The sequence below is a fragment of the Pristis pectinata genome, chromosome 11 (assembly GCF_009764475.1).
Source record: "Pristis pectinata isolate sPriPec2 chromosome 11, sPriPec2.1.pri, whole genome shotgun sequence".
NCBI lineage: Eukaryota > Metazoa > Chordata > Chondrichthyes > Rhinopristiformes > Pristidae > Pristis > Pristis pectinata.
Genome location: NC_067415.1, coordinates 77,620,197 through 77,645,109, shown reverse-complemented (window position 1 = coordinate 77,645,109; position 24,913 = coordinate 77,620,197). Strand labels below are relative to the sequence as shown.

General features: G+C 41.8%; 1 protein-coding gene across 1 annotated transcript in view; it reads left to right on the top strand.

Moving 5' to 3' along the window:
- uchl3 (ubiquitin carboxyl-terminal esterase L3 (ubiquitin thiolesterase)) overlaps positions 1–24,503 on the top strand; it is a 34,687-nt gene extending 10,184 nt beyond the window's left edge. The window contains exons 3-7 of the mRNA XM_052026334.1: positions 6,960–7,045; positions 7,682–7,729; positions 12,922–12,997; positions 19,055–19,113; positions 23,929–24,503. Of these exons, the coding sequence (XP_051882294.1) occupies positions 6,960–7,045; positions 7,682–7,729; positions 12,922–12,997; positions 19,055–19,113; positions 23,929–24,012 (353 nt within the window). The 3' untranslated portion in view covers positions 24,013–24,503. The remainder of the gene's footprint in view (positions 1–6,959; positions 7,046–7,681; positions 7,730–12,921; positions 12,998–19,054; positions 19,114–23,928) is intronic.
- Positions 24,504–24,913: the final 410 nt, after the last annotated feature.

Here is a 24,913-nt window from a genome sequence, read left to right as displayed (position 1 = left end):
GTAACCCGGGGACTTCCTGTATTGCATACCTCACTATAGGAAGGATGTCGAGTCTTTAAAGAAGGTACAGAAGAGATTTACTAGGATGCTGCCTAGTTTAGAGGGTATTTGCTATCAGGAGAGGCTGGACAAACTTGGGCTCTTTCTTCTGGAGCGACAGAGGCTGAGGGGTGATCTGTTGAAAATGTATAACATTATGAGGGGCAAAGATAGGGTGGACAAGCAAGATCTTTCTCCCATTATTGAGCAATCCAATACCAGAGGGCATGCATTTAAGGTGGGGGGGGGGGGTAGGTTCAGAACAAACGTGAGGGGTAAGTTTTTTTTTACTGAGTGGTGGATGCCTGGAATGTGTTTCCTGATAGGGTGGTGGAGGCAAGTTGGGGGCTTTTAAGAGGGGCTTGGATGGGCCCATGAATGAGAGGAAAATGGAGGGCCATGGGCATCTGTTGGTAGGAGGGATTAGCTATGTCGGCACAACATTGTGGGCCGAAGGGCCTGTTCTGTGCTGTACTGTTCTATGTTCTAAAAGGGCATTGCAGTATTAACAAAATAACATCCAGTAGTCCAGAAAATCTGTTAGTTAGATTTTACCGGATTAATAGGTTGTTTCCGTACAATTTACAGGAGGATGTTTTATCTTCAGTGGCAAACTAAGGAAAGCTGACTATTAGTTGAAGGCTCAAGAGCTTGTATCATGATAGGCACAGACCAGGACATGTACAGAGGGTGCTTTACGACTTTGCCTCAAACCCACCTCATTGACCGAGTATTTATCCATTGTCCCATGTCTCGGCACCAATTTTTTTGATAATGCTCCATTGAAGAGTGGGTTTGTCATGTACTAAGCTCAGGTACTCTGCTGCCTTCCATTGCCTCCACTGCGTTGCACATAAACACAATTAACAGCAGTAGTGATTATGAAAGTTATTGTGAATGTTGAAGATGTGGGGAATAGCTCCTGCAACTCCAGATCTGGTTTGGTTCATTTGTTGGCATTTTTGGGGAGAGTTGTTTGTGTATGGTTGAGTTTCTTTTAATGACTAAAATGGCTCTTCCTCTCCAACCCCACCTATTTCCATATGGTGACAAATCCTCTGGTGTAATGATGGGTGTTGTCGATCAAAGCTGGTTGTTATGCATTCGTTACGGGAATTATCCATTTTTAGCTTGAAAGCACTATAATCTGTATTGCAAGACTTGAAAACAGAAAATACAGGAAGTACTCAGCAGGTCAGGCAGCATCAGTGAAGCATGAAACAGTTAACATTTTGGGGTGATAGTCCGGACTATATACGACTCATTACTGCCCTCTGAAATCACCTAGCAAGCCCTTCAGCTCAAGTGAAATTGGTGCTGGGCAATAAAGGTTGGCCTTGCTGCCAGTGTGCTCATCCTGCAAGTTATTTCCCCCCTACCCCTGCCCTCCCTCCATGAAGTTGCTGATTATTATATTGTCAGTTCTTTGACCTCCAGCTTGCAGGCAACGATCCACAGGGCACAGTTGAATCTGATTGGATTCAGCTTCAACTTGGCTGATTTGTTGATACACGGTAGTGTAGCGGTTAGCGTAACGCTATTACAGCACCAGCGACCTGGGTTCAATTCCCGCCGCTGTCTAAGGATTTTGTACGTTCTCCCCGTGTATCTGCGTGGGTTTCCTCCGGGTGCTCCGGTTTCCTCCCATGTTCCAAAGACGTATGGATTAGGAGCTGTGGGCATGCTATGTTGGCGCCCTTGCGGGCTGTCCCCAGCACATTCTCAGTAATGCAAAAAGATGCATTTCACTGTGTGTTTCGATGTAATAAATATCTTAATATCTCATATTGGTGCAGCAATTCTTGTTCTTTGTCTTTTTAACTATACCCTGGCATTGCCCCTCTCTATCTCTGAAAACTCCTCCTTTTAACTTGTTTTATTTCATTATAGTAAATCCAGCTCTCTTGAGACTTGACTAGTGTCAGACTAGCAGATTTTCCAGACTATTAGATGTTATGCAACACACTTATTTCACTTTTTTTCTACATGTTATGCAGTAATGTAATAAGTGAGTTTAAAGGGAGAAGGAAATATACAAGCATTCTGGACCCCGGATGTGACTGTAAATCTACCCAGGTTCCTGACCCCTGGTGTTTCAGGCCTCTGCCCTGGCTCCAGCCACATTCCTGGGTCATTTTCTGCACTCTGGACCCTGGGTTTGGCTGCACGCGCTACCAGTACTCTGGATCCCCAGCTCATGTTCTGGATTAATGAGTAAACCATATACCAGAGCCCTTCATGGTTCCTGAACCATTGTACGCTGGATTATTGGACTTTTACTGTAAACCATCCCTTTCTTTGGAGTGTTTTACTTTCTGCAAGCCATACTGTTTTAATCTTGTGTTCCTTATTAAGACCTGTAACCTCTCCACTTTCCACTTATTCCATCATATTTCCCTTTAAAATCCTTTTTCTTTGACAAGCTTTTATTTTCCTACCCCCTTGTGGGATCTTCACTTTTAGCTCAGTGTTCAAGTTACTGATTGCATCCATGTGAGTTGGTCTGAAACAATTCACTGTTAATGAATGTTGCTGCTGTTATGAATGGAAAATGTTATTAATTAACCTGTAGTCAGCGAGAACCAATTTATTTCAGTTTGGAACAGCAAAGCAGTATTTGACCAATCACCCCAGATTCCTTAGTTCGATTATGGCATCGCTCTTTAAATGAGCAGCCTTCAGCTCACAAACAACCTACAACATAAACCAACTGTGAATAAGTAATTTTGCAAATGGTGGGATCTAAATATATTGGGTTGTTCTGAGATTTGATCCTAGTTTGATGATACCAGAGCTGAAATTTGTTTTGGTGCTCTGTGTGCAAGGGGAGGTAATACTTGTTAATATTCCTGTCCACTGTGCTCTAGTAACTGTTAAGTATGCAGAAAGACCTAATCAAGGCTAATGGTAACAGCTGCTGATGTCCACCAACTCATAGACACTGGTCTTAAGTGCCTTAGGATTGAACTCATAGACAACTTATAGACACTGGTGCTTTCCGTGGGGTACGAGATGGCAATTAGTCCACTTGACAATGTGTACCAACACCATCTCCAGGGCATAAGGGAAGCAAACTATTTCTGAAGTTATTATTGGGGCAATATGGTACCACATATTAGCTTGGTGTTCATTGGATAGTTTGGATCATGGTCAGTTGGTAACTCATTCCATGTTGTAGAGCTGACAGTATAATGAGAACTAGTTGGGTGGAATGAACTTGGATGGTGCACGAGAACGTGGAGTTGATCTTAACAGCACCTTTTAAAGGAGTCATGTTGTTTCAGACAAAAAAAAAGCAATGAGATTGTGAGACATCTGAGCAGACTGTATTCCCCATACAATTGTTGGAATGTGCAGCACAAGTGGGGAAGAGGAAAGGAATAAATAGCCACAGAAGCTTAAGCTTGCGTGAAGTCCATTCAGTTCAATGTTCTTGTGCCACCTCTTGGCTACAGCAATCTAAAACTAAAGTTATAGAACATGGAATAGTACAGCACTGGACATGCCATTCGGCCCATGATGTTGTGCTGATCTTGTTGCCAATTTATACTAAATGTCCTCCTCCTGTTTATCATCCGTATCCCTCCATTGCTTTCATATTCATGTATCTATCTAAAAGCTTCTTAAACTCCACCAAACTGTCTGATTCTACTACTACCCCTGGTAAGTTTGGCAGAGTTGTGGACAGTGTAAAGGGCTATTAAAGAATACAGCAAGACATAGACCAGTTACAGATATGGGCAGAGAAGTGGCAGATGGAGTTTAATCTGGACAAGTGTGAGGTGTTGCACTTTGGGAGGTCAAATGAAAGGAGAATGTATACAGTTAATGGTCGGCATTGAGGTACAGAGGGATCTCGGGGTCCCCTGCCCTTGCTCATTATTACTCAGGGTGAAGTGCCTTAAAATGCTTATCTTTTTGAAAGATACAGGAGCTCCTGCCTCAGTCATTCCATGGTGAAGTCTGCATGTAACAACTGTTGCTGCTTGTCTCACCTCTCTTGCTTAGCAGCTAACGTCCTGTCACTGACTCCCAACCAGAAAAATGTCCTATTTTTGGTCTCTAACCACTGGTTTCATCCTAGTGATGCTGAGCCATTTTGCTTTGTCTTTTCAGTAACCAGGCAGCCAAAATTCAACACAGTCCTCAAATTGTGGCTAAACCCATTGCCTTGGATTCTATCCTTGTTCTGTAGATAAAATTTGCTGATGTCTGCTTAACATTCCTACACTGTTAAACCATATCTGTATTTGTTTTCATGTAGTGATGCATTTTGCAACCTTGATATAATGCATATTGTTTTATTGCAGTTTTAGACTTTAGAGTTTGTTGTGCTCCTAAAATGGATATGATATCATTGCAATATAGAGTGGAAAGTTTTTAACCCTGCAGTGCATGGTATGTGATGCTGTAGGGTTCTTTAGCTTCATTAACTTTATTAGATTGTATTAACTTACAAAGAAGTTAATGGGTTAAATAACTGGACAGAGTTGTAGCAAATGAATTCTAATATGGGCAAATGTAAGTCATGAGAATCCACGTCTTTGGGATCTTAACCCTCATGAGCCAATGTCCATAGACCTGTCACCCAGCAAGAGTTGGTGTGCAGAACTATACCCCAGGGTGAGTCTGTATCTGTGAGATCTGTCCAGTAGGGAAAGTTGGTGTGTGGAGGACCTGTTCCCCCAAGGTGTGTGTTCATCAGTCTCCGGCTACGTATGAACATAGAACAGTTCAGCACAATACAGGCCCTTCGGCCCACAATGTTGTGCCAACATTTTATCCTGCTCTAAGATCTATCTAACCCTTCCCTCCCACATAGCCCTCCATTTCTCTATAATTCATGTGTCTATCTAAGAGTCTCTTAAATGTCCCTAATGTATCTGCCCCCACAACCTCTGCTGGCAGTGCGTTCCATGCACCCGCCACCCTCTGTTTAAAAAAAACCCTACCCCTGACATCCCCCTTATACCTTCCTCCAATCACCTAAAAAATTATGTCCCCTCATGTTGGTTACATGGGATTTCACAGCTCCAGTGTTCTCAGTACGATCCCTGTGTTCAGCTGCTCTCGGGATATTCCAGCTTAATTAGGTTACTGTTAGATTTGCTTGTAATGCATTTGTTCATGTTGTCCCTGATACCTGCAATATATAGAGGTTGCATTTGAATGTCAATCCATTCATTTCCATCCCTTCATTTTGTACCAGTGTTAGCTCACACTCTCTTCTTCAGGACACTCGGGTGATAACTGGTGTGCTAGGAGCTTGGGCCAGGTACGGAGAGCTCCTTGCAGCCACACCCAGTTTTCAGAAGCTGACCAGCTTTGAGCAAGTGCACTAAATCTCTGGGAGATGCAAGAGACTGCAGGTTCTTAATTCTGGAGCAACAAACAATCTGCTGAAGGAACTCGGGTTGAGCAGCATCTGTGGCGAGGAAAGGAATTGTCCCTGCATCTGGACCAGATTTCAACCCAAAACATCAACAATTCCTCCCCCTTCTCCCCCCCTCACAGATGCTGCTCAACCCACTGAGTTCTTCCAGCAGATTATTTGTTGCACTAAATCTCTCGGAAAAGTGTTTGGGATAGAAAACAGCCCTTGGTTTGCTTACACTAAACACCTGATTTGTAGTGGTAACTACATCACTTCTGAAATTTGTTGCCTGTAGTGGAACTGAATATCAGACACTGCACAGTCACAACAATATTGCACACTTAGCGCATGTAACAAAGGATGAAGTTGTACCCCATGGTACTTGTGAAGGCTGCTTTGAAGTAAGATCACATTCATTGATGCAGTTCAATGCTCTCCCTAGTTTGCAAGCTCAATAAAATTTGCATAAAAAACGTTGCTTCACATGTGCTCCAGCAATCCAAATCCAAGGTGACTGACCAAAGTAACTGCATCTGAGAATATCTGAAGGGTTGAGTTGAGACCTTTGTATTAATATTTAGATTGCTGACCTCACAATTTGACCATTAGACTCTATTTCTGCTCCAATTTCAAAGTGCAGAAGTAATTCTTCATTAAGTGGTATTTTTTTTTCTCTTTTTTTCTGGGAGAGAAGCACCTAAAATAGAAACTAATGAAAAGTAAGGAACTGATTGTTGCTCAAGGCATACCCATTTGAGGCATTGAATTACATCAGAACCTTGTATCCAAAAAATTAAATATCTAATATTAAGTTAAGTGGTATTATTTATCCATCCCACACTATTTGAAGGATGGGTCATTTGTACCATTGTCATTATGATGGTCCCTATTGACCTTTCTTGTTCTTACTATCTTTATAAGCAACTTAAAAGAAGCCTCTTCTCACTTATACATGGGCCATATGTAGAGAGCCAGCTGTTTAGGGTTAAATATTTTAACACAGCTTTCAGTTTAATTTTTACATGACTGTGTTGTGCAAAACCTCATTGCGGTATGAATTATATTACACTTAAAGTCAAAGTAATGGATACTGAAAACTGGCTTTAGAAAATAAGAGTGCAGTTTTTATCTCCATTTTAAAGTTTTATTCAAAATATGTGTGACCTAAACTTCCAGTTGCACTTTTGGATTCTTGTAACCTGTACCATTTGCTACCTTGTTATTACTCTTGTAACTTTCTATCCCTTTCTCATTTTACAAGGAGACACATCTGGTCACATTCCTCCAGAACCAGCCAAACACCCACTCCATGCATGCATTGATGGTGAATGCAAAGGAATCACTGGCCAAGACGTCAGGACTTCAGCTTTTAGCTGCACATCTGCATTTTGCATGTTACTATCAGTTTTACGGAGTTATAATGGTAGAAACCTGACAGTCCTCCCATCATTACCGCAAAGACTTGGTTCCACTCTAATAATGGTAATCACTGTGCAACAGAATAAATGTTGTAATAAATTTGTGTTGTGTGTTTTTTTTCTTCCAGAAAGCGGTTCAGTTATGAAAAAGTTTTTGGAGGATTCGGCCTGTTTAACTCCTGAAGAAAAAGCGCAATACCTAGAAAAAGATGAGGTGACCTTTTGTTTCTTGCTTTTTGATATTATGTACCAATGAATTTTTAAGAAATTACTTTGAAACAAGTAATTTGCCCATACATCACCTGAACAACATCCTAATTAAATAATGGCCTTTTTCTCCCCCAGAATTCTTGTCCCTGTTTTCAAATCTCTCTCCTGTCCCTCTCCCTATAACCTCCTGCCACACAACAGCCATCAAGATATCTTTGCCTCTTCAATTCTGGCTTCTTTGATCATTTCCAGATACAATTATCCCCAGTGGTGGCTTTGCAACAGCTGTGGGAAGTGCCACCTGTTAAACTTTCACATCTTTCCTCCTTTAAAACATTCACCAAAAGCCTCTCTTAACTAGACTTTCCTTACCCTGTGATCTATTTTAGAGGCTGTGTTGAATTTTGTTTGGTTATGCTCCTTTTGAGGTATGTTGCATTACATTTAAAGGCACAACAATACTTTTGTAAAGACTACATACTTCTAAGATAAATGGTAGTCACTAACAAACTAACTACAGCATATAATATGAAAGGATCTCCAAGCATGTTAATGAGTTTGAGAGTGAAATGCCAAATTTGCTTGTGGACAGGGAAGGAGGTAAACACAAAGTGCTGACGAGTCCTTCTGTTCTTTACAGAGCATTCGTGTTACGCATGAGTTCAGTGCACAGGAAGGGCAAACTGAGGTATGTTTATTTCACTGTTGACCTACACTGTGTCCTATTGCATATCCACAGATCTGTTTAAAATCCCTTCATGCAAGAATAAGATTTTTAAGCAAGTGCCAGTGTTTGTGAGAGTTCATTTTGTGTGGCTGAGGATTTTTAAAGGATTTCTTTCAAGTTAAATTTTACTGAACTTTGAAATCTGCCAATAATGGATTTCTGCTTTGTTCTTGAAAGCTGAAGGTCATTTATTAACATTTGTTAGTGATGCCCATTTGATAGTGCCAATGTCTATGGCTTCATATCCCATTCCAGAGGCCCAAACACCAAAATCCACGTTGGTGTTCAACTACATTATTGGAGGAGGTCTGCACCGTCTGAGCTGCTGTCATTCAGATGAGATCTTAGAATTAAGCTGCATTTGTTCTCTTGGATGGATGCAAAATTGAAAAGGAGGGAAGGAGTCGTCCTTTTGTTCATTGGATGTGGACATCACTGGTATTTAATGACCATCCTTAATTGCCCCTGGACTGGGGGATTTGCATACATAGATATTTATGGAAACTGAGGATGTCAGTAAACCAGACAGATGTCTATGGGAATTGGTAGTCCCATGATCACTATTAAAGAAGCCAGCTTAAATTAAATTCTTGAATTTAAATTCCCCAGCTGCCATGATGTGATTTGAACTCATCTCCTAAATCACTTGTGCAGGCCTTTCGATGCTAATCCAGTAATTCAATATAGAAATGTGGGATTGCCCACTTTGATGCTCGTAATGGAAAAGGAATATTCGTTTCATGGTCAGAGTTTGGAAGAAACTACAGTTCCCATAGCCCCATGATCCAAGACCAATGACCTTATGGTTATCCTGTAAACCTTTAACCTTCCAGTCTAGTGAATCGCGCATCTGCTCCATTCCCAGCTAATAATGCATATTGCTGTGGATAAATGCCCCAATATGGCCTCAACAGATTAAATGTGGCCTGTACCCAAGTCAGGAGTCCTGCTATAGAGTTGTGCTAATGGAGCTTTTCTTTGTGTGTGATATTTGTGTGGTATGTGTCTGGAACAGGCTGCCAGGGGTAGTAGTGGAAGCAGATATGATGGTCGTGTTTAAGAGCCTGTTAGATAAACACATGAAATATGCAGGGAATGGAGGGATATGGATCATGTGCAGGCAGAAGAAATTTAGTTTAATTTGGCATTGTGTTCAGCACAGAGATGGTGGGCTGAAGGGTCTGTTCTTGTGTTGTACTGCTCGATGTCCTCATCACAAATGTTGAGCAGAGAGAGAGGGACAGGGGGGACTGGCAAATAAACTGGTTTAGTATCCTGGGCATCAGAAAACAGGCATTTCTAAAATAAAGATCCCTGTCCAACCATAGAACCATACAGCACAAAACAGGCCCTTCGGCCCACCGTGTCGTGCCGTCCATCAGACCACCCTCACACTACCTAACCCCTTCCTCCCGCATATCCCTCTATCTCACGTTCCTCCATATGCCTATCCAACAAGCTCTTGAACCTGTTCAATGTATCTGCCTCCACCACCACCCCAGGCAGTGCATTCCATGCACCAACCACTCTTTGGGTGAAAAACCTCCCTCTGACATCTCCCCTGAACCTCCCACCCGTAACCTTAAAGCCATGACCTCTCGTCTTGAGCATTGGTGCCCTAGGAAGGAGGCGCTGACTGTCTACTCTATCTATTATCAGGTAGTGATAATTTAAAAAAAAACTGCAGATGCTGGAAATATAAAATAAAAACTGAAAATAAAAATACTCAGCGGGTCAGTTTGCATCTGGGAAGAGAAACAAGAGTTAATGTTTCAAGTTGAAGAAGGGTTTGGCCTTCTGAGTATTTCCAGCGTTTTCAGATTTTATTTTCTATCAACAGAGTTCTAATAGAACTAAAGAACATCCTCCTTGGCAATGGAAAATTTCAAACTTTAATTTTAAAATGTCATTCACTGTGTATGAATTTAACCCTCGATAAGTCAAACAAATGAGCAGACAAATGTGTTTTAGGGCATAAGCAAAATGCTGAAATCGGAGGAGAAAAATTCTGCTGGAAATACTCAGTGGGTCAGACAGTAGCTGTGGAGAGAAATGGGTGGGGGGAGGGAATGAAGGCTGCTGAGGCAATAATGCCATTGGTGGAGTGAAAGGAAGAGTGTGTAAGAGGCCCTGTCAGAGGAGTGGAGGATTTATTGGAGGAGTTGTTCTGTCCAGGAGGTTGGAGGGAGGGAGAAAAGGAGTGACCATGGAGAAATGTAAACACGTGGATGAAACAGATATTTGGTGGCCTTGATGCAGCATAGCTCACTGAGGGTTAGGTGAGCGGGGTGATAATGAAATGGGTAATGGAGCTTCTGTTACACTGATGCTTGCAGAAGGAGGAAGGGTTTTTGATGATGTGAAGGTTGAAATGACTGTGTGGGTGATTATGGGTTGATGTACGAGAAGCAGAATTGATATAATTAAGAAAATATTTGTGATAGGGAGGATCTTGGGTGTGTCTGTTTGGAATTGCTGGTGAGACCACACAAAGTATGTGCTGAAGGCACCAGATCTCCTCAGATCCATTAAAATGGGTTAGGAAGCTTTCTCTCAATCCTTTGCCCTTCTGATTGCCAACATAATAATAGAAACCAGATTATGTGTGCAAATGGGGAGGCGGCCTGTACTTAATTTTGAAAAAAGCATAGCAATTAACAGTTGAGGCCATCATCTTCGGTTAAATGTATCACTGGGAGTGGTTTGCAAAACAAATTCCATCTGTCTTTGCTGAATTGCTCAGGGCAACGATGGGAGTGTTCCAATGCATCTCCGTGTTGGAATTTTTTTTTGGAGTTCGTACTCGCAAAGTGACTTTCTGTCCGGCTCGTAGAAGAATGTGAGTGGCACTCTAGAAAATTCCTGGCCCACCTTGAGTGATCTGAAGAGCCAGTGTTCCTCCTCATAAATGTTGTTTCAGGGTTTCTTTCTGGAACTCTGGAAAACATAGAGAGGAGGACTGGTTTGGATGCAATGCATGCACCCGTGGGTTATGTAGCCCCTGGGATGGGAAAAGGCACTGGTGGATTGTAAATAATCTCACTTGTTGTGTGACTTGTATCTGTACAAGAAGGGACAAAACCAGTGAGTAAAAGTAGGGACTTGCATTTATACAATGCCTGTCCTGATCTTCATCAGATGAAACTGCAAAGCTTTTTAAAGTCTACTGGTATTTTAGAACATTTGGGATTAATGTGCCCATAGAGGGGAGAACCGCACTGTAACCTAGTTTGATTTACTTTATGGGGCATCGAGGAAGACTCCCTGCTCCCCCGCACCCCACCACCCACCCACACCCCCTCCCCCACCACCAAATGCTTGACAGCCACTGAAATAGCCGTGCTTGTAACATTCGGAAATGTGCCCAATTTGCACTTAGAGAGGCCCAACATTTTTTATTGCCCCACCCACGTTCATGTTATTTTTCCAAACTTGGGTGTTTGGTGACGTGTTATCTGGTGTTCACATCTAAGAGTGTCTGAAGTGATTAATCTGATGGCTTGCCCACTTGTGATGAGGTCTTCCTGTAGGCCAAACTTGACAGATACTTGATAGAGGCCAAACTTGAACCTGCAACGAGAACCAACAATGGCGAGAATCCTCAGCAGGTCAGGCAGTGTTGGTGGGAGACAAATGCTTTGGCTCAATGATCTTTTATCAGAATAGGGTGTTTGAAAAGAGCCTACCATTTTTTTTACCTAATTAGCTTCCAGTTAAGCACATCCAGGCCACTTGCAACAAGCTCCATTCACTGAGGTCCCTAGTCCGCCTGTAGCTGTGGATGGAGCCTTGCTTGGAGTTTGTCCTTTAGCTTATGCCACTCCTGGGTTCTGGGCTCAGTATTCCTATCTCTGATCTGGAGGATGTGGTTGCCAGCTTTGTGTGTTTTTGAAATGTTGCCAGTTCTAGCTTTTAACCCTCTGATTGGAGAGTAGGGCCATTTACGTTCCTTCCTGCACGCAGCCACTCCCATCAAGCAGCAAGGTGTATTTGCTATTAGTGTATGCACCTTGCTAAATTGAAGGTTGCTTCATAAAGTTAACCTGTTGTTTTGAAAAGTTACCAAGTATATTTGGAGATAAAAGTAGATTGTATTGATAAGCTACAAATGTCTTCTTCCTTGAATGATACTACAAGGAAGATGGAATCCTCCACAAATGGACCATTTCTTTGTAGACCTGAGTAATAGTTCAAATTGTTTTTATTCGAAAAGGACTCCCTTATTCAGTGTTACCTTCATGCCAACAGTTTTTACTTTAAGTATGATGCCTCGCTCCTTCAACCTCCACTTTTTGGAGGCTTTTAAAATATAACTCAATTCTTTTTAAGAGTTCTTTCATTGCTTATTACTCTCCCGATCTAATCTTTGCTCTATTTAGCTCTCTTGATTTGACACGTTGTCCTCTATCATAGTTTTAATCGGATTGGCACGACATTTTTAGGTGTCTGGTATCTGATACCTTTTAATTCAATTCCACTTTCCCACCCTGTAGCCACATTTATCAATATTAGTCTTCGATGTGTCCAACAACTGAACATTTACACTCCTCTGGGATAGAGAATTCCAAAGATTTGCAACTGAAATGCCTGTCACCAGGTCTTGGGATTGACATATTATCAGCCATTCAGGCTGGGAAGGAAGCTTCTTGGCATTTGCTCTGTCAAACAATGAAGCATTGTTTCAGTGATGTAAATTTGCTCTTCTAAATTCCAGAAAAGTCTCCTGTTGTTTGAATCTCTTAAGAGAACCCTCCAATCCCAGGAATCAATGAGTGAACCCTTCCTGAGGGAAGTGTATCCTTTTTCCCTAAAGGAAGACCAAAGTGAGCCACAGCTCATGCCTCATCAAAACCCTGCATAGCCACAGAATGACATCCTTTCTCTTAAACTAACCTCCCCAGATGCCTAATGATAATCCATTTATGTGACGTGTTGTATTTATTTACTGACTCTGATCAATGAACTCTGGGACTCTTAACATTTTTTCTTTTGGATGAATCTTATGGTCTGTAATTTTCCTGTATTTATATTTTTAGTAATTGATAGAATAAATGTTTTGAGAGCAAAGCTTCTGCAGCTTGCTGTGGACAACATTACTGTAACATCAAGATGTTTTAAAAGTTTCTAATCTTTGTATCATTTTTGTCTTTCAGGCTCCAAGTTTAGATGAGAAAGTAGATTTACACTTTATAAGCTTTGTAAATGTTGATGGACATCTGTATGAACTGGGTAAGTGCATCTTGTTTGGTGGAAAGTGAACATGAGACGAAGGCTGTTTGAACTATCGGTTCAAATACTGTTCTATAAATTGACTTTATAATTTTCCTTCTTCCATCCTATTGAAAACCAAGCAACATGTTTCACTCCCTAAAGATATTATCCAAAGGAAAGTCCATATTACACAAGAAATAAATGGTTGCATTTCAATGCAGTGAAATCTGAGACACTTTGTGAAATGTGTACTATTATTTTTAAAAGGATTTTTACAAAAGATTGCATGGGATTGGTGAAGGCGGAGAGGAAATTTGCAAGACTCTTACTCAGCCTGCAGGCTTTCAGGTTGTGGAGAGAGAGAAGGGATACTGCGGATGCTCACCTTTTTTTGAGCAGTGAAGGTTGAAAGGAAAAGTGCTTAAAATCGTGAAGGTTTTTACATAAATTGGGGACCATTTTCCCCAATGACAGGTCAGCAACCAGAGGATCCCATTCAAAACTAATCAGCAAAACAACCAAAGGTGAGATGAGCTTTTGTTTACACATGCAGTTCTGAGGATCTGGAATGCATGAAAGGTGAGAGAGTGTGGGTGATTGGCCAGCCCTCTCAAAGAGCTAGCACAGGCATGGGGGTGTGGAGGTTGAATGTCCTTTCTCTATCCTGACTTGTCCTTCGAGCCCATAAACAGACTTCTTCCTTAGTCCATTCCTTAACCCTTGGGGTGGGGAAAGGAAGGAAGAGAGAAGGTTGGAAATCTTCAACCTGCACCACAAATTGCATTTCACAACAGCAAGGTAATAGAGGAACATGTAGCATAACATTAATTTAGTTCCAGGTATTTGGATCATGGGTATCTTGTTTTTGGAATTTCTCACCTGGTGGTTGCTGGCTGGGAACTGGGGAGTCAAGGTTCTCAACTGTGAACGACCCACCCTTTTATTAGGTAAATGCAATTACATGCAAACTTTGTGAACATCATGTTATCAATGTCACATGATCAACCCCTCGGGAACACTTCTGAGCTGCATTGCCAGCTTAGTTGGAAACACAACCGGGAATACATTCTCAGACTTTGTAGTGGTTCTGTGTAAAGTTTCCAGCTGTGCTTTTAGACTAACTCCTTGAGCTTCCTCATTGGAAAAATTCACCTCTTAAATGAGGAATGTGTTTTGGGCAGATAAAGGCCACAAAATTTGGGCGTTTACCATTCAAAGTCGAGACGTGGGAATTGGAATGTCATGAGAAACGACCTTAATTGTTAGTTTGCAATTTTGGCAACTGGTCATGTTTGAACAGGTTAAGTAAACTAGTCAAGCCCTTGCTGCATCAAACACAATTGTTAATTGTGGAGCTGTTGGACTGGCATTTCACTAGTTGTGAGAAACATGGCCAATAATATTCAGCCTCTTTTTACCTGTTCAGATATCATTACAATGCTAGGGATTTTGTTTATTTGATTAAAAGGCAATCTGGGTGCAAATTTATTTTTCTTTCTTCTGTCATTCCTCTTTCTCATCTTTGTTTGCAGTTGCAATCTTATACCTCCCTCTTTACCCAGTCTTGTCCACTCTCTCACAGAAATAAGATGCCATAATTCTGTATATATTCTTTGGATTTCCAAATCGATAGTGAGTTCTATCCAGTCCATAACTAATTAGCTATGCTAAGGGACTGCAACTGGTTGTACCACAAGTATAACCTTACTATAACATCATGTATATGATCTTTTGTATTGATTACTGAAATCAGTAACCTGGAATCTTCTTGCTGGAAGGCGGCTGGAATTCTTTGCTAGTTCAATGAAATCTTTATCAAACCCTGTGTCCTCTGCTACCTGGAAGACCAGGGACAACAGTGTGTGGGAATGCAAGTTCCCCTCCAAGCCAGACTCCATCCTGACTTGGAAACCCATCACTGTTCGTTACCAAGGAGTTTAAGTCGTACAACTCTCCACCCAAGAGCACTGTAGGAGTACCTTCACCCTACACAGGGACTCCCTGCCTTCTCAAAGACAATCAGAGATGAGCATAGAAAACTGGCTTTGCCGCTGGCATTCGTTATCCATGTATGAGTAAAAATACATCCATTTAAAACAAAATGACTGCATTACCAGTTGATATTGTGTAACATCAAGACATTCAATTTGCCCCTATGAAACACCTATGAGCCTTTATTCATAGCCTGCCCCCCCCCCATTTCTCATTTCTTTTTCTTTTTTCCCTTTTGCTTGGAGCAGACTCGATGGGCCGAATGGCCTACTTCTGCTCCCTTGTCTTGTGATCTTGTGATGTTGTACAGTGAGCTCATGGTCTTGTGTGGGCTGTTGAGTAGAAGAGACTCCTAATTGGACCAGGTCCACATAACCCAGCTGTCATTTGGTGACCATGGCAAAGGTTTTGTTAGGCTGTAGGCTTTGGAGTGTATACGGTGAACTTGTCCATTACTTTGCCTGCACTATGACACGTTTGATGTTTTCAGCTACAGGCACTGGGAGCACAGCTCTTGAAGCTCTGCCCCAATTATTTGTGTTTCAAATTTTCCAAACACTTATTGACACCATTTTCCAATCTTAGCAAGGAGCAACTGAGTTGATGAAGAAATCAAGGTTGTATTATTTGAAACTAAGGAAATCTGACACAAAAGTGGATGCAAGAATCATAGGTAATTATTTGAGGTTTTGTGTTGAGTGACCCAGTGAAATTTGGATCAATGGGATTATTGATTAAGGTGTAGTGGCAATATTATCTAGAAATGCAATGTGGCTTGTGTGCTATTTGGTTCCATTGCTTTAATAAAAAGACTGTTGTTTGCATTAGCACAATGATTTATGAGATAAGAATGTACCAATGCGGTTTGGAACAATAGAACTGTTTTTGTTCAATCAATCCCCATCATTGCAATGAACCACACTTCTCTGAGGGTTTCTGTAGTTGATCCGTTGAGAGACCTTGCTGATGCTGCCCAGGATTGAACTGAAGTTTGAGATTATTTTCTGACTTGCTGTGGGGCAGCCTGTGGTTGAGTGAATTTTGCCTCTCCTGCCATCCCATAGCATAGCACAGCACAGTGCATCGTTGCAGGAGGCAATACAATAACGGGCAGTCTCATTCTTCAAAGCTTACTCATGATTGTCTGTCTAAATTTATTCAGGAGGTCGTTGACCCATACAAACTCTGTGGTATGAAGTCTGCTCCTCCCCCCAATGTACAATAACTCTCTGTTAGTTATTATTGCATTGGTCATTTGGACAAGTTGCCTATCTTCACATACCTGAGTTGATCTGCATTTGATTCCTGTTGACTTTGAAGTACCTATGACCTTGGGAACTGATCGGTGCAGAGAGGATTTCTCACTGGAATGCTTACGCTGTACCAAACTACATAATCCTTGCTCCATCAGTGAAGCTGCAATGTTTAATGTGTGTTGCTCAAGCTGAAAGCATTTGAACCATGTGAATATTTCTATTTCGCTGCATACCTAGTTTTCTGGGACAACACAGTGTGGAGTACGCTCCAAGCCAGTAGCTCATTGAGGCGTTGAGATATGCCACTGGCGGCAGGAGCACAGGGATAGAGCCCTTTATTCTTCTTTCTTGTGTTGTTGCTTCAAAAGATGGTGCAAGCTGTATGGTAGATAATGATTAACATTCTGTTTTTGGAGATTTAACCATGTATGTGAGCTTAGAAATTGTATTTGTTTTGAATGCTCACCCTGGGTACATCTCTCTATGTAGTGCATTTGGGTACCTTAAAACTACAGCTCCTTGTATCTGTCAAACTCTGGTGGTGCTGGACCAGCAGATTTACCAGACTGTTGGGTGTTATTCTTCTATAAATACTCCTATAAACTTTTAATTCACTTTTTTTTGATGTTGCACTAATTTTTCCAATGAACCCAGCAAGTTTAAAGTGAGCGCAGGAAACAAGACCCCAGTAAGTTCAAAGAGGGAGCAGGGCAAACAAAACCCCAGTAAATTTAAAGGGATTGCAGGAAACAGAGCCAGGTAAGTTCAAGATGAACCATGGGGGTTCTGGTGAATGGACGGGGAGTGCAGGTAAAATCACCTGGTGATCAAGATGCCAAACCATTGGACTCTCTGAATAGTCAGGTTGTAGATCATCAGAGTTTTGCTGTAATTATTATTGTCGTTGCTTCTGTCTAAATGGAGAGAGGAGTTTCCTTGGACGATGCAAAACTTCCTAATGCAAAGGAACCCAGTGCTCACAGCACCAGTGGTGACATGAGATTCTGCAGATGCTGGAATCTGGAGCAACTGCCATGCAATGTTGGAGGAACTCAGCAGGTCAGGCAGCATCTATGGAGGGAAATAAACAATCAACATTTTGGGTTGAGACCTGTGGGCTACACTCAGGGTTCAGCATCATCTGTATTCACTGCACCAAGTCTTCAGCAGCCTGGCCAACCCCAATCGGGCACCTGGTCTGCCTTGGGGGTATCTACTGGCCCTCTACAACCACGGAAGACTGTCTGTGCCAGGCTTGTGAGTTGGACCAGGAGCTACGGGCAGTTCCAGCCACCCTGCTGTCTTTTACTGGTGCAAGTCCTGCTTGGAGGCACCCACCGATCTCAACGACCTTCAGGAGCACATCTGATGTTGCCACATCTGGGTGGGTGGGTGTGTGTGTGTGTGTGTGTGTAAGGCAGCCACCAAGGATGGCATTGCCACCTTCTCGCTGTGCTCTTTGGCAGGCTTGGGAGGTCTCCTGAAGAAGCTTGTACGTCCCCCAGTGATGCAAGGAATCCCTTGCCCCGTCCACAGTACAGTAGGAGAGTGAGCTGTGGGGTCTTGTGCTAGTGGTTCACCCAGACACGGTCCCCATGAGCAACTGCCACCATGATCCCCACCACCAGGGGTTGCTCAGGCCTAAGGTCTGCCTTCACATCAGAGGAGGTAGTTACCAAAAGACAGCTGTTCCTGGCTGAGCAAGGCATGGCAAGACCAGGAAGGATGGACTTTTTCTCCCTCTTTTTGTGGTTAATCTGTAAATCAGCTATTGGATAATAGAGTTGACTGTAGGTGCAACGGCTGTGGCTCATTGGGTAGCACCCTCGTGTCAAAGTCGACCTGCGCTCTGTAATAAAGCAGACAACAGCAAGGAGTGTACAAAAAGTTCTTTATTGTTTTAACGCTAGCGGGAGTGGGGGTGCATGGAGAAGCAAATGTGCACGTGGCCTGACTCAAGGAATACAGGTTGCTAACAAAGTTAAATACATTGTTCTCTGGTGGGTGTTCATCTCCTGCACAAGCATAACCATATTTGGGTATGATTGACCAGCTCACACTACCATTGGTCAAGCAGAGACCACACAAGCAGGTGGCTCAAGCTGTTTACCAGTTGAGAGAGAGAGTAACCCTTTGTTCACCAGAGCTCCCTTCCCATTGTCTTCTACACTCCTCTCCGAGCCAAAAAGGTTATGGGCTCAAATGCAACAGCAGAGGCTCAAGCACCAGAATTTGGGCTGGCGCTCATCTGCTGTACCAGGGGAGTGCTGCACTTCTTCAAGAGTGTTTATCTCTCAGATGACGCATCAAACTGAGGTCTTGTCTGTCCCGTCAGATGAACGCATGCAGTGGGACCACTGTGAAGAAGTCCTGAGCTGTTGACCCTGCTCTCCAGGGAAATTCTCACTCTGCATTACTGAAACAGATTATCTAGTTGTTATCACTTTGCTGTTTGTGGGAGCTTGTTTTGAGCAAACTGGAGGCTGTGTTTCCTACATTAGAAAACTACTTCATTGATTGGAGACAAAAGAGGCTGCAGATGCTGGAATCTGGAGCAAAAACTAAACTGCTGGAGGAACTCAGCGGGTCAGGCTACATCTGTGGAAGCAAAGGGATGGTTGACTTTCCGGGTCAACCCTGCATCAGGACCCAGCTGTGTTGAATATCCCTTTGCTTCCACTGATGCCACTTGACCTGCTGAGTTCCTCCAGCAGCTTGTTCTTTACTTCATTGACTAACTGCTTCTAAGAATGTCATGAAAGGCATAATATAAATGCAAGTCTTTCTGTGCTATTAATTACATTTTGTTTAATATTTCTTTTTCTAGATGGGCGCAAACCATTCCCTATTAATCATGGAGATACAACAGCTGATAGCTTGCTTGAGGTAAGAGAAGGTGTTGTGTCAATGTAGATGAAGAGATGGACTCCAAATACAGTGTATACTTTGGAAAACTACATTCATTTTTTTTTAAAAAGACATATTCAACTATAAAGCCAATCCTGACAGACAAACCCTAATGACATTAACAATTTAAAATGAACTTAATTTGCTTTGGAGCATGCTGCCAATATGAGGCTGAATTCTGAACCATCCACATTAGTTGGGAGAATTGAAATTTTAATGTTTTATTTTTTTTTATGGACAATTAACTTTACCATTTTAGTTGTTTTATTCAGTTGTTGCAGTTGATATTTGCATGTATTTTTATAATTAACTTTTGTATTGAAGTTTTTCTATAATTAACTTTATTTAACTTCTAAGCCCATTAAGCTGGCAGATCCCCCACTTGACAATTATTGGGCAGTTTCCTCTTGTCTGTAAAAACAACTTATTTTTTGATTGTATACAGTACATTGAGGGAAGTGCTAATAATTGTATATTTTTAATATATATCTTGAACAATTCTATCACCTTGGTGTGGGGAGAAAGTGTGTTACTCTGCCCAAACCACTTTGATGTGCATTGTCAGCTTGGCAGAGTTTGTGGTCTGCTTGATTCTCAGTCAAGAATTAAAGCATTGGTGAACCATAGTTATGTAGGACCGAAAAAGACCCTTCAGCCCACTGAGTCCATGCCAACCATCAAGCACTAACTCGTACTAATTCAATTGTATTCTTCCCACATTCCCATTAATTCCCCTCAGATTCTACCACTCGCCTATGCTAGGAGCAATTTACAGTGCCAACCCGCACATCTTTCGGATGAGGGAGGAAACCAGAGCACCCGGAGGAAACCCACACCGTCACAGAAAGAACGTGCAGTCTCCCCACAGACAGCACCCGAGGTCAGGATTGAACCTGAGTCGCTGGAGCTGTGAGGCAGCAGCTCGACCAGCTGCACCACTGTGCTGCTCTTTGTCTGAGCTGACCCACTATTCCGGTTCCGGAGACGTTCTTGCTCTGTCAGCAATGCTATTCTGCAAATCCCACTTTAAAGGGAAGATCCTGATGACTTTTTAACAAAAATTATTCCATAATTTGAATTGTAAAGAATTGTTTTCTTGACTAACATTCCTAAACCAACCCTACCTAAAGCGTATCATTGTTTGTTTGATCTTCCCTCACCAGCCTGACTAATTGGTCCTGGAGGAGAGACATCTGCAGATTTTGTCTTGTCTGGTTCCAATACATGTTCTTCTGTGCCAGTATGTAGATGGCTTTGATCAGTTTGTGTATTCACCTGGTTGTGTAAACACAACCACAGCTCAATCCCACGAATAGTTTGAAGACAAATAAATTCGAAAACCTGTATAGACACCCTTACCTTGAGGGAAGATGCCAAAGAAATGGGAAGAATGCAGAAGGCATTCACAAAGTTACTTCCAGGGATGAGTATTTTTAGTCAAGACGTCGGACCAATAAGAGTTCAAGATTGAGGATTTGCAAGGGTAAATATATCTGAAAAGAATGAAGATACTGGGTCCCCTACAGGTGGTGCAGATAGTAGAGTCACTGCATCACAGCTTCAGTGCCTCTGGTTTGATCCTGACCTCCAGCGCTGTCAGTGTGGGGTTTACATGTTCCTGTAACTGTGTGGATTTCCCCTAGGTGCTCCAGTTCCCTCCCACATCTCAAAGACTTGCGGATTTGGGTGGGGGGGAGGGTGCGGGGGGTTAATTGGCCACTGTAAATGCCCCTAGTATGTGCTGGTGAGCGCTAGAATCTGGAGGAGGTTGATGGGAATGTGGGGAGAATAAACAGGGATCAGTGTAAATGTGTGGTCGGTGCAGGCTCAGCGGCTGAAAGGCCTGTTTCAGTGCAGTATGACTCAGATTCTTTTTCTCCTGAAGACTGAGGGTGACTCGATAGATGTATTTAAAATTATACCCATTCCTCCTTTATCTGCTGACTTGCCATATGCAGATCTACATGGATGCAAGGTCAACCCCAGACTCCATTTTGATTTTGTGTTTGTCCAGAGGCTTTGAGTTGTACCAAAACGATTTGAAATAAAGCAAACGTGTACAGATGGGTGTGAATGTGAACAAAATCCAGCCTTCTATATCACTGCATCTTCAAACCATACAAACTGTTTGCTATTATAATATTCACACAGCAAAGTACCACTTATAATAAATCTTAAAGCTGTTCACATTTATAGACAATGGAAAGGCTCTTCAATTACAACAATGTTTAAATGTTTTAATCTGTTTTTTAATACTGTTAGAGCCTCGATTGAAGGGCTTGAGATATAAGGAGAGATTAGATAGACTGAGACTTTTTCCCCTGGGGTGAAGGAAGCTGAGGAGTGACCTTATAGAGGTTTATAAAATCACAAGGGGCATAGACATTGTAGATAGTTGAGAGGTATATTCCCTGGGGCAGGAGAGTCTAAAACTAGAGGGCATAGGTTTAAGGTGAGAGGGGAAAGATTTAAAGGGGATCTGAGGGGCAGGTTTTTCACACAGTGGGTATATTGAGTGAGCTGCCAGAGGAAGTACTGAAGGCAGGTATAATGACAATATTTAAAGGACATTGAGACAGTACATGGACTGCAAAGGTTTAGAGGGCTTTGGGCCAAATGCAGACAAATGGGATTAGTGTAGATGGGTGTGGATGAGTTGGGCTGAAGGGCCTATTTTTCTGCTGTATAACTATGAATCTATTATAGTTATCAATATTTAGGGGGTGCATTAGGAGTGGGGCCTTGGTGCTATCCACAGATTTTATCTGTGGGAAGTCTGTCCCCTATTCCACCCACATAGGAAGGACTTGGGTGTATTGAAGGACTTTGGATAAAGAATTCCATTTGTGGGGAAGTACATAACTGGAGACCATCATTATAAGATGGTTACCCAGAAATCCAGTCGGGAATTCGGAAGAAAAGTCTTTACCTAAAGAACAGTGTGCAGGTGAGGGATGAGAGGGAAGATTACCTCCTGGTCTGTGTATTCTCATTCGCTTGCATTCTCTTGACATTACATACCACCTGTCCCATTTCTGCAGGTAGGTGGGGTGGCACTGGAGGTGTGTGTGTGTGGGGGGGGTGGCAGAGAGGAGGGAGATTCCTATCAAAGAATTAATTAGTTAAGAACAAATTATTCTGGATCCTTGGGCTTTGTACATTGTGGGAACAGCAAAGCACATTTAGTACTTGATGTTTCCCAAGAACATGATGCACCTATTGTCTGTGGAAAATGTAGTTAATGTGAGAATTGAAGATGATCCAGCCACAGATTTTTTTTAAATTTTGGGTATACTGTGGGAAAGCAACTCATTGTTCAAAAAATCTTTCTAATCAACAATAGTAGATAAATTGTACCAATGTGTAGTAGCTATGCCTATTGAGTGAGTTACAAGGCTGAGTTTGCAATATTTAAAATAAATCAGATTATTGCCATGACTTGCTTATCCTTAGTAATAATAGCAAGTGGCATTGAAGGAGGGAGTTGCTCTTCTGATGTTTGTTAGCTTGCTTAGACAAAGTGGGATATCAATATCCTTGATATCAGGTATTTATGACTTGGTTTTTAAACAATTTTTCTGTGTGAAATATTTCACGACTCTGGTCATTCACTTGTAATTCAGTGTGAACAGTCCTCTAACAGTCAGCATGTTAGGGCTTGCGGGCAGGATAAACTAGAATAAATCAAGGCAGTTTTCCAGAAATTGGATTGCATAGAGTTGTGTTCTCCTTAGCAGCACGAATTTGAAAATTGATTTAATTTGGAGGAAGACTTGTGAGCCAAATTGCATCATTTGAGAAATTAGACTGGACCCTTCCTGTCATGAATCATCCTTGCAACCCCAACAGATTTCCACATCAAGGGCACATGTGATTGTTTCACTCTCAGTGGAGTGTGGGTCCACATTCTCTTGTGAGTTGCTGTCCAAGGACAAAATTCTCTTTTAAAATAGCAGTATTCTATGCCATGCTTTCATGAATCGTCCACTAAGGCACCCATTGACGCTCTTAAAACACTGTTATTTTGGGGGCTACATCCCCCTGCCCTGAAACAACCTGTGCAATGCCCCACAATCTTCAGCCCACCCCCATCTTTGCAGCCCCTTCCAACCACCCCCAAACCCTTTCTCAGCCCATGCTCACTCACCCCCCCTTCCCCCCCCATCCTGACCATCCAGTATCTTCCTGCTGGCAACTCCATTTTAATCCAATAAAGCAACAAGTAAAATGGGCATCCCACCACATCTGTGCCATTGAGAGATTCAGGAGCTCTGAGATGAGAGAATTTTTCAGATGGTCATAAGTCTTTGGTACACTTTACACTTCAATGGGTGGTGAAGGCAGAATCTATAAATGTTTAATTCTGCTTTAAAAACAGATTCTTGATAAGAATGGGGGTGGAAACTTAGGATATGGAGGTGAGGTTGGAGTGAGATAAGCTATGATGTTATTGAAAGGTGAAGCAGACTTGAGAGATGAATGGCCTGCTCCTAATTTGTATGTTTAGTTGATTTATATTCATTATATTTTGTATAAATTTTATTACAGATAATATTATATTATTATAAATTTAAGAACCTCTGAATAATACTTTGGAATGATTTCAGTGTTGCAGTTTGATTTGGTATCAAGGTATCTTTCTCTCTCATCCCCCATGACGTTCTTGCCTGGCAACTAACTTGACCAAAATATCATTGAATCTCAGTAGATAAAATTTCTGATCATTGTGCATGTAGTTTTCTTCCTTGAGGCTTTGGACTTTTTCCCTGTCCTAATTATTGATTTGTCTTCTAGGATGCAATAGAAGTTTGTAAGAAGTTTATGCAGCGTGACCCTGATGAATTACGATTTACAGTGATGGCTCTCTACAAGGTATAAAGTGCTCCAACGTGCAATGAAAAACAAGCCACGTAACTAAACTTGGATTAACTTCTCAAGATGTTGCTTCACTCCAGTCCCCTGAACTTGTGATATTCTGATTTAACTAGTGAGTTGATTTAATACTCTTTTGGAACAGTTCTGATGTTTTCCTGGCAGCATCTTCCCCAAGCCACTAAAAGAAATCTGGTAATGAAGTGTATATTGGTGTGTACTTTTTGTCTTGCTGTAACAGCAGTCCTCTATTGAAATTAGTCCCAGCCTACATATCTAGTGATAACTGAAAGGAGTAGAATTTCAGCTGCAGGAAGAGGCTGTGAGATTCTTGTTGTAATGTTTGCAACAGCTGTACTTAAATCACTAACAAGAAAATAAATGGATGCCATGCAATCACTGGAAAGTTGTGTGAGCGCAGGTTTAAAATAAAATTTGGCGCTCCTTGCTTTCAAAATCTTGATGCTCCTTACTCAATAAATTAACTATTATTTGTGTGTTTTTGGTGCATTGCTTTCTTTTAGGTAGTTGCATTAGCCTGATGTAAACTATTCAGTTCACCACATGTTCCTGTGCCAGCTAACTATCCTGCAATTACCACAGTGCTATACACACCCCTCCAAAATCCAGATGCCAAGTGGTTTTATCTGTAGTTCTGCTGGAAAATTAAATGTATTTTTTTGCTTGCTTGTTTTCTTCTTCCTGATTTGAGATGGGAAAATTTCTTGCCATTGTTGCTTAGCTTTTTGATAGTTTGATACCTTCTGCTGAAATCTACATTAAGCATCTTGTTCAGTATGTTTAAACACCCTCTTTCTTCCCAATGTTTCTGCAGTGAAACCTGTCCACTTCCTAATGTCTCACTGGTTTGTAAACCACCTTGTTGTGATAATTCTGTTATACACTT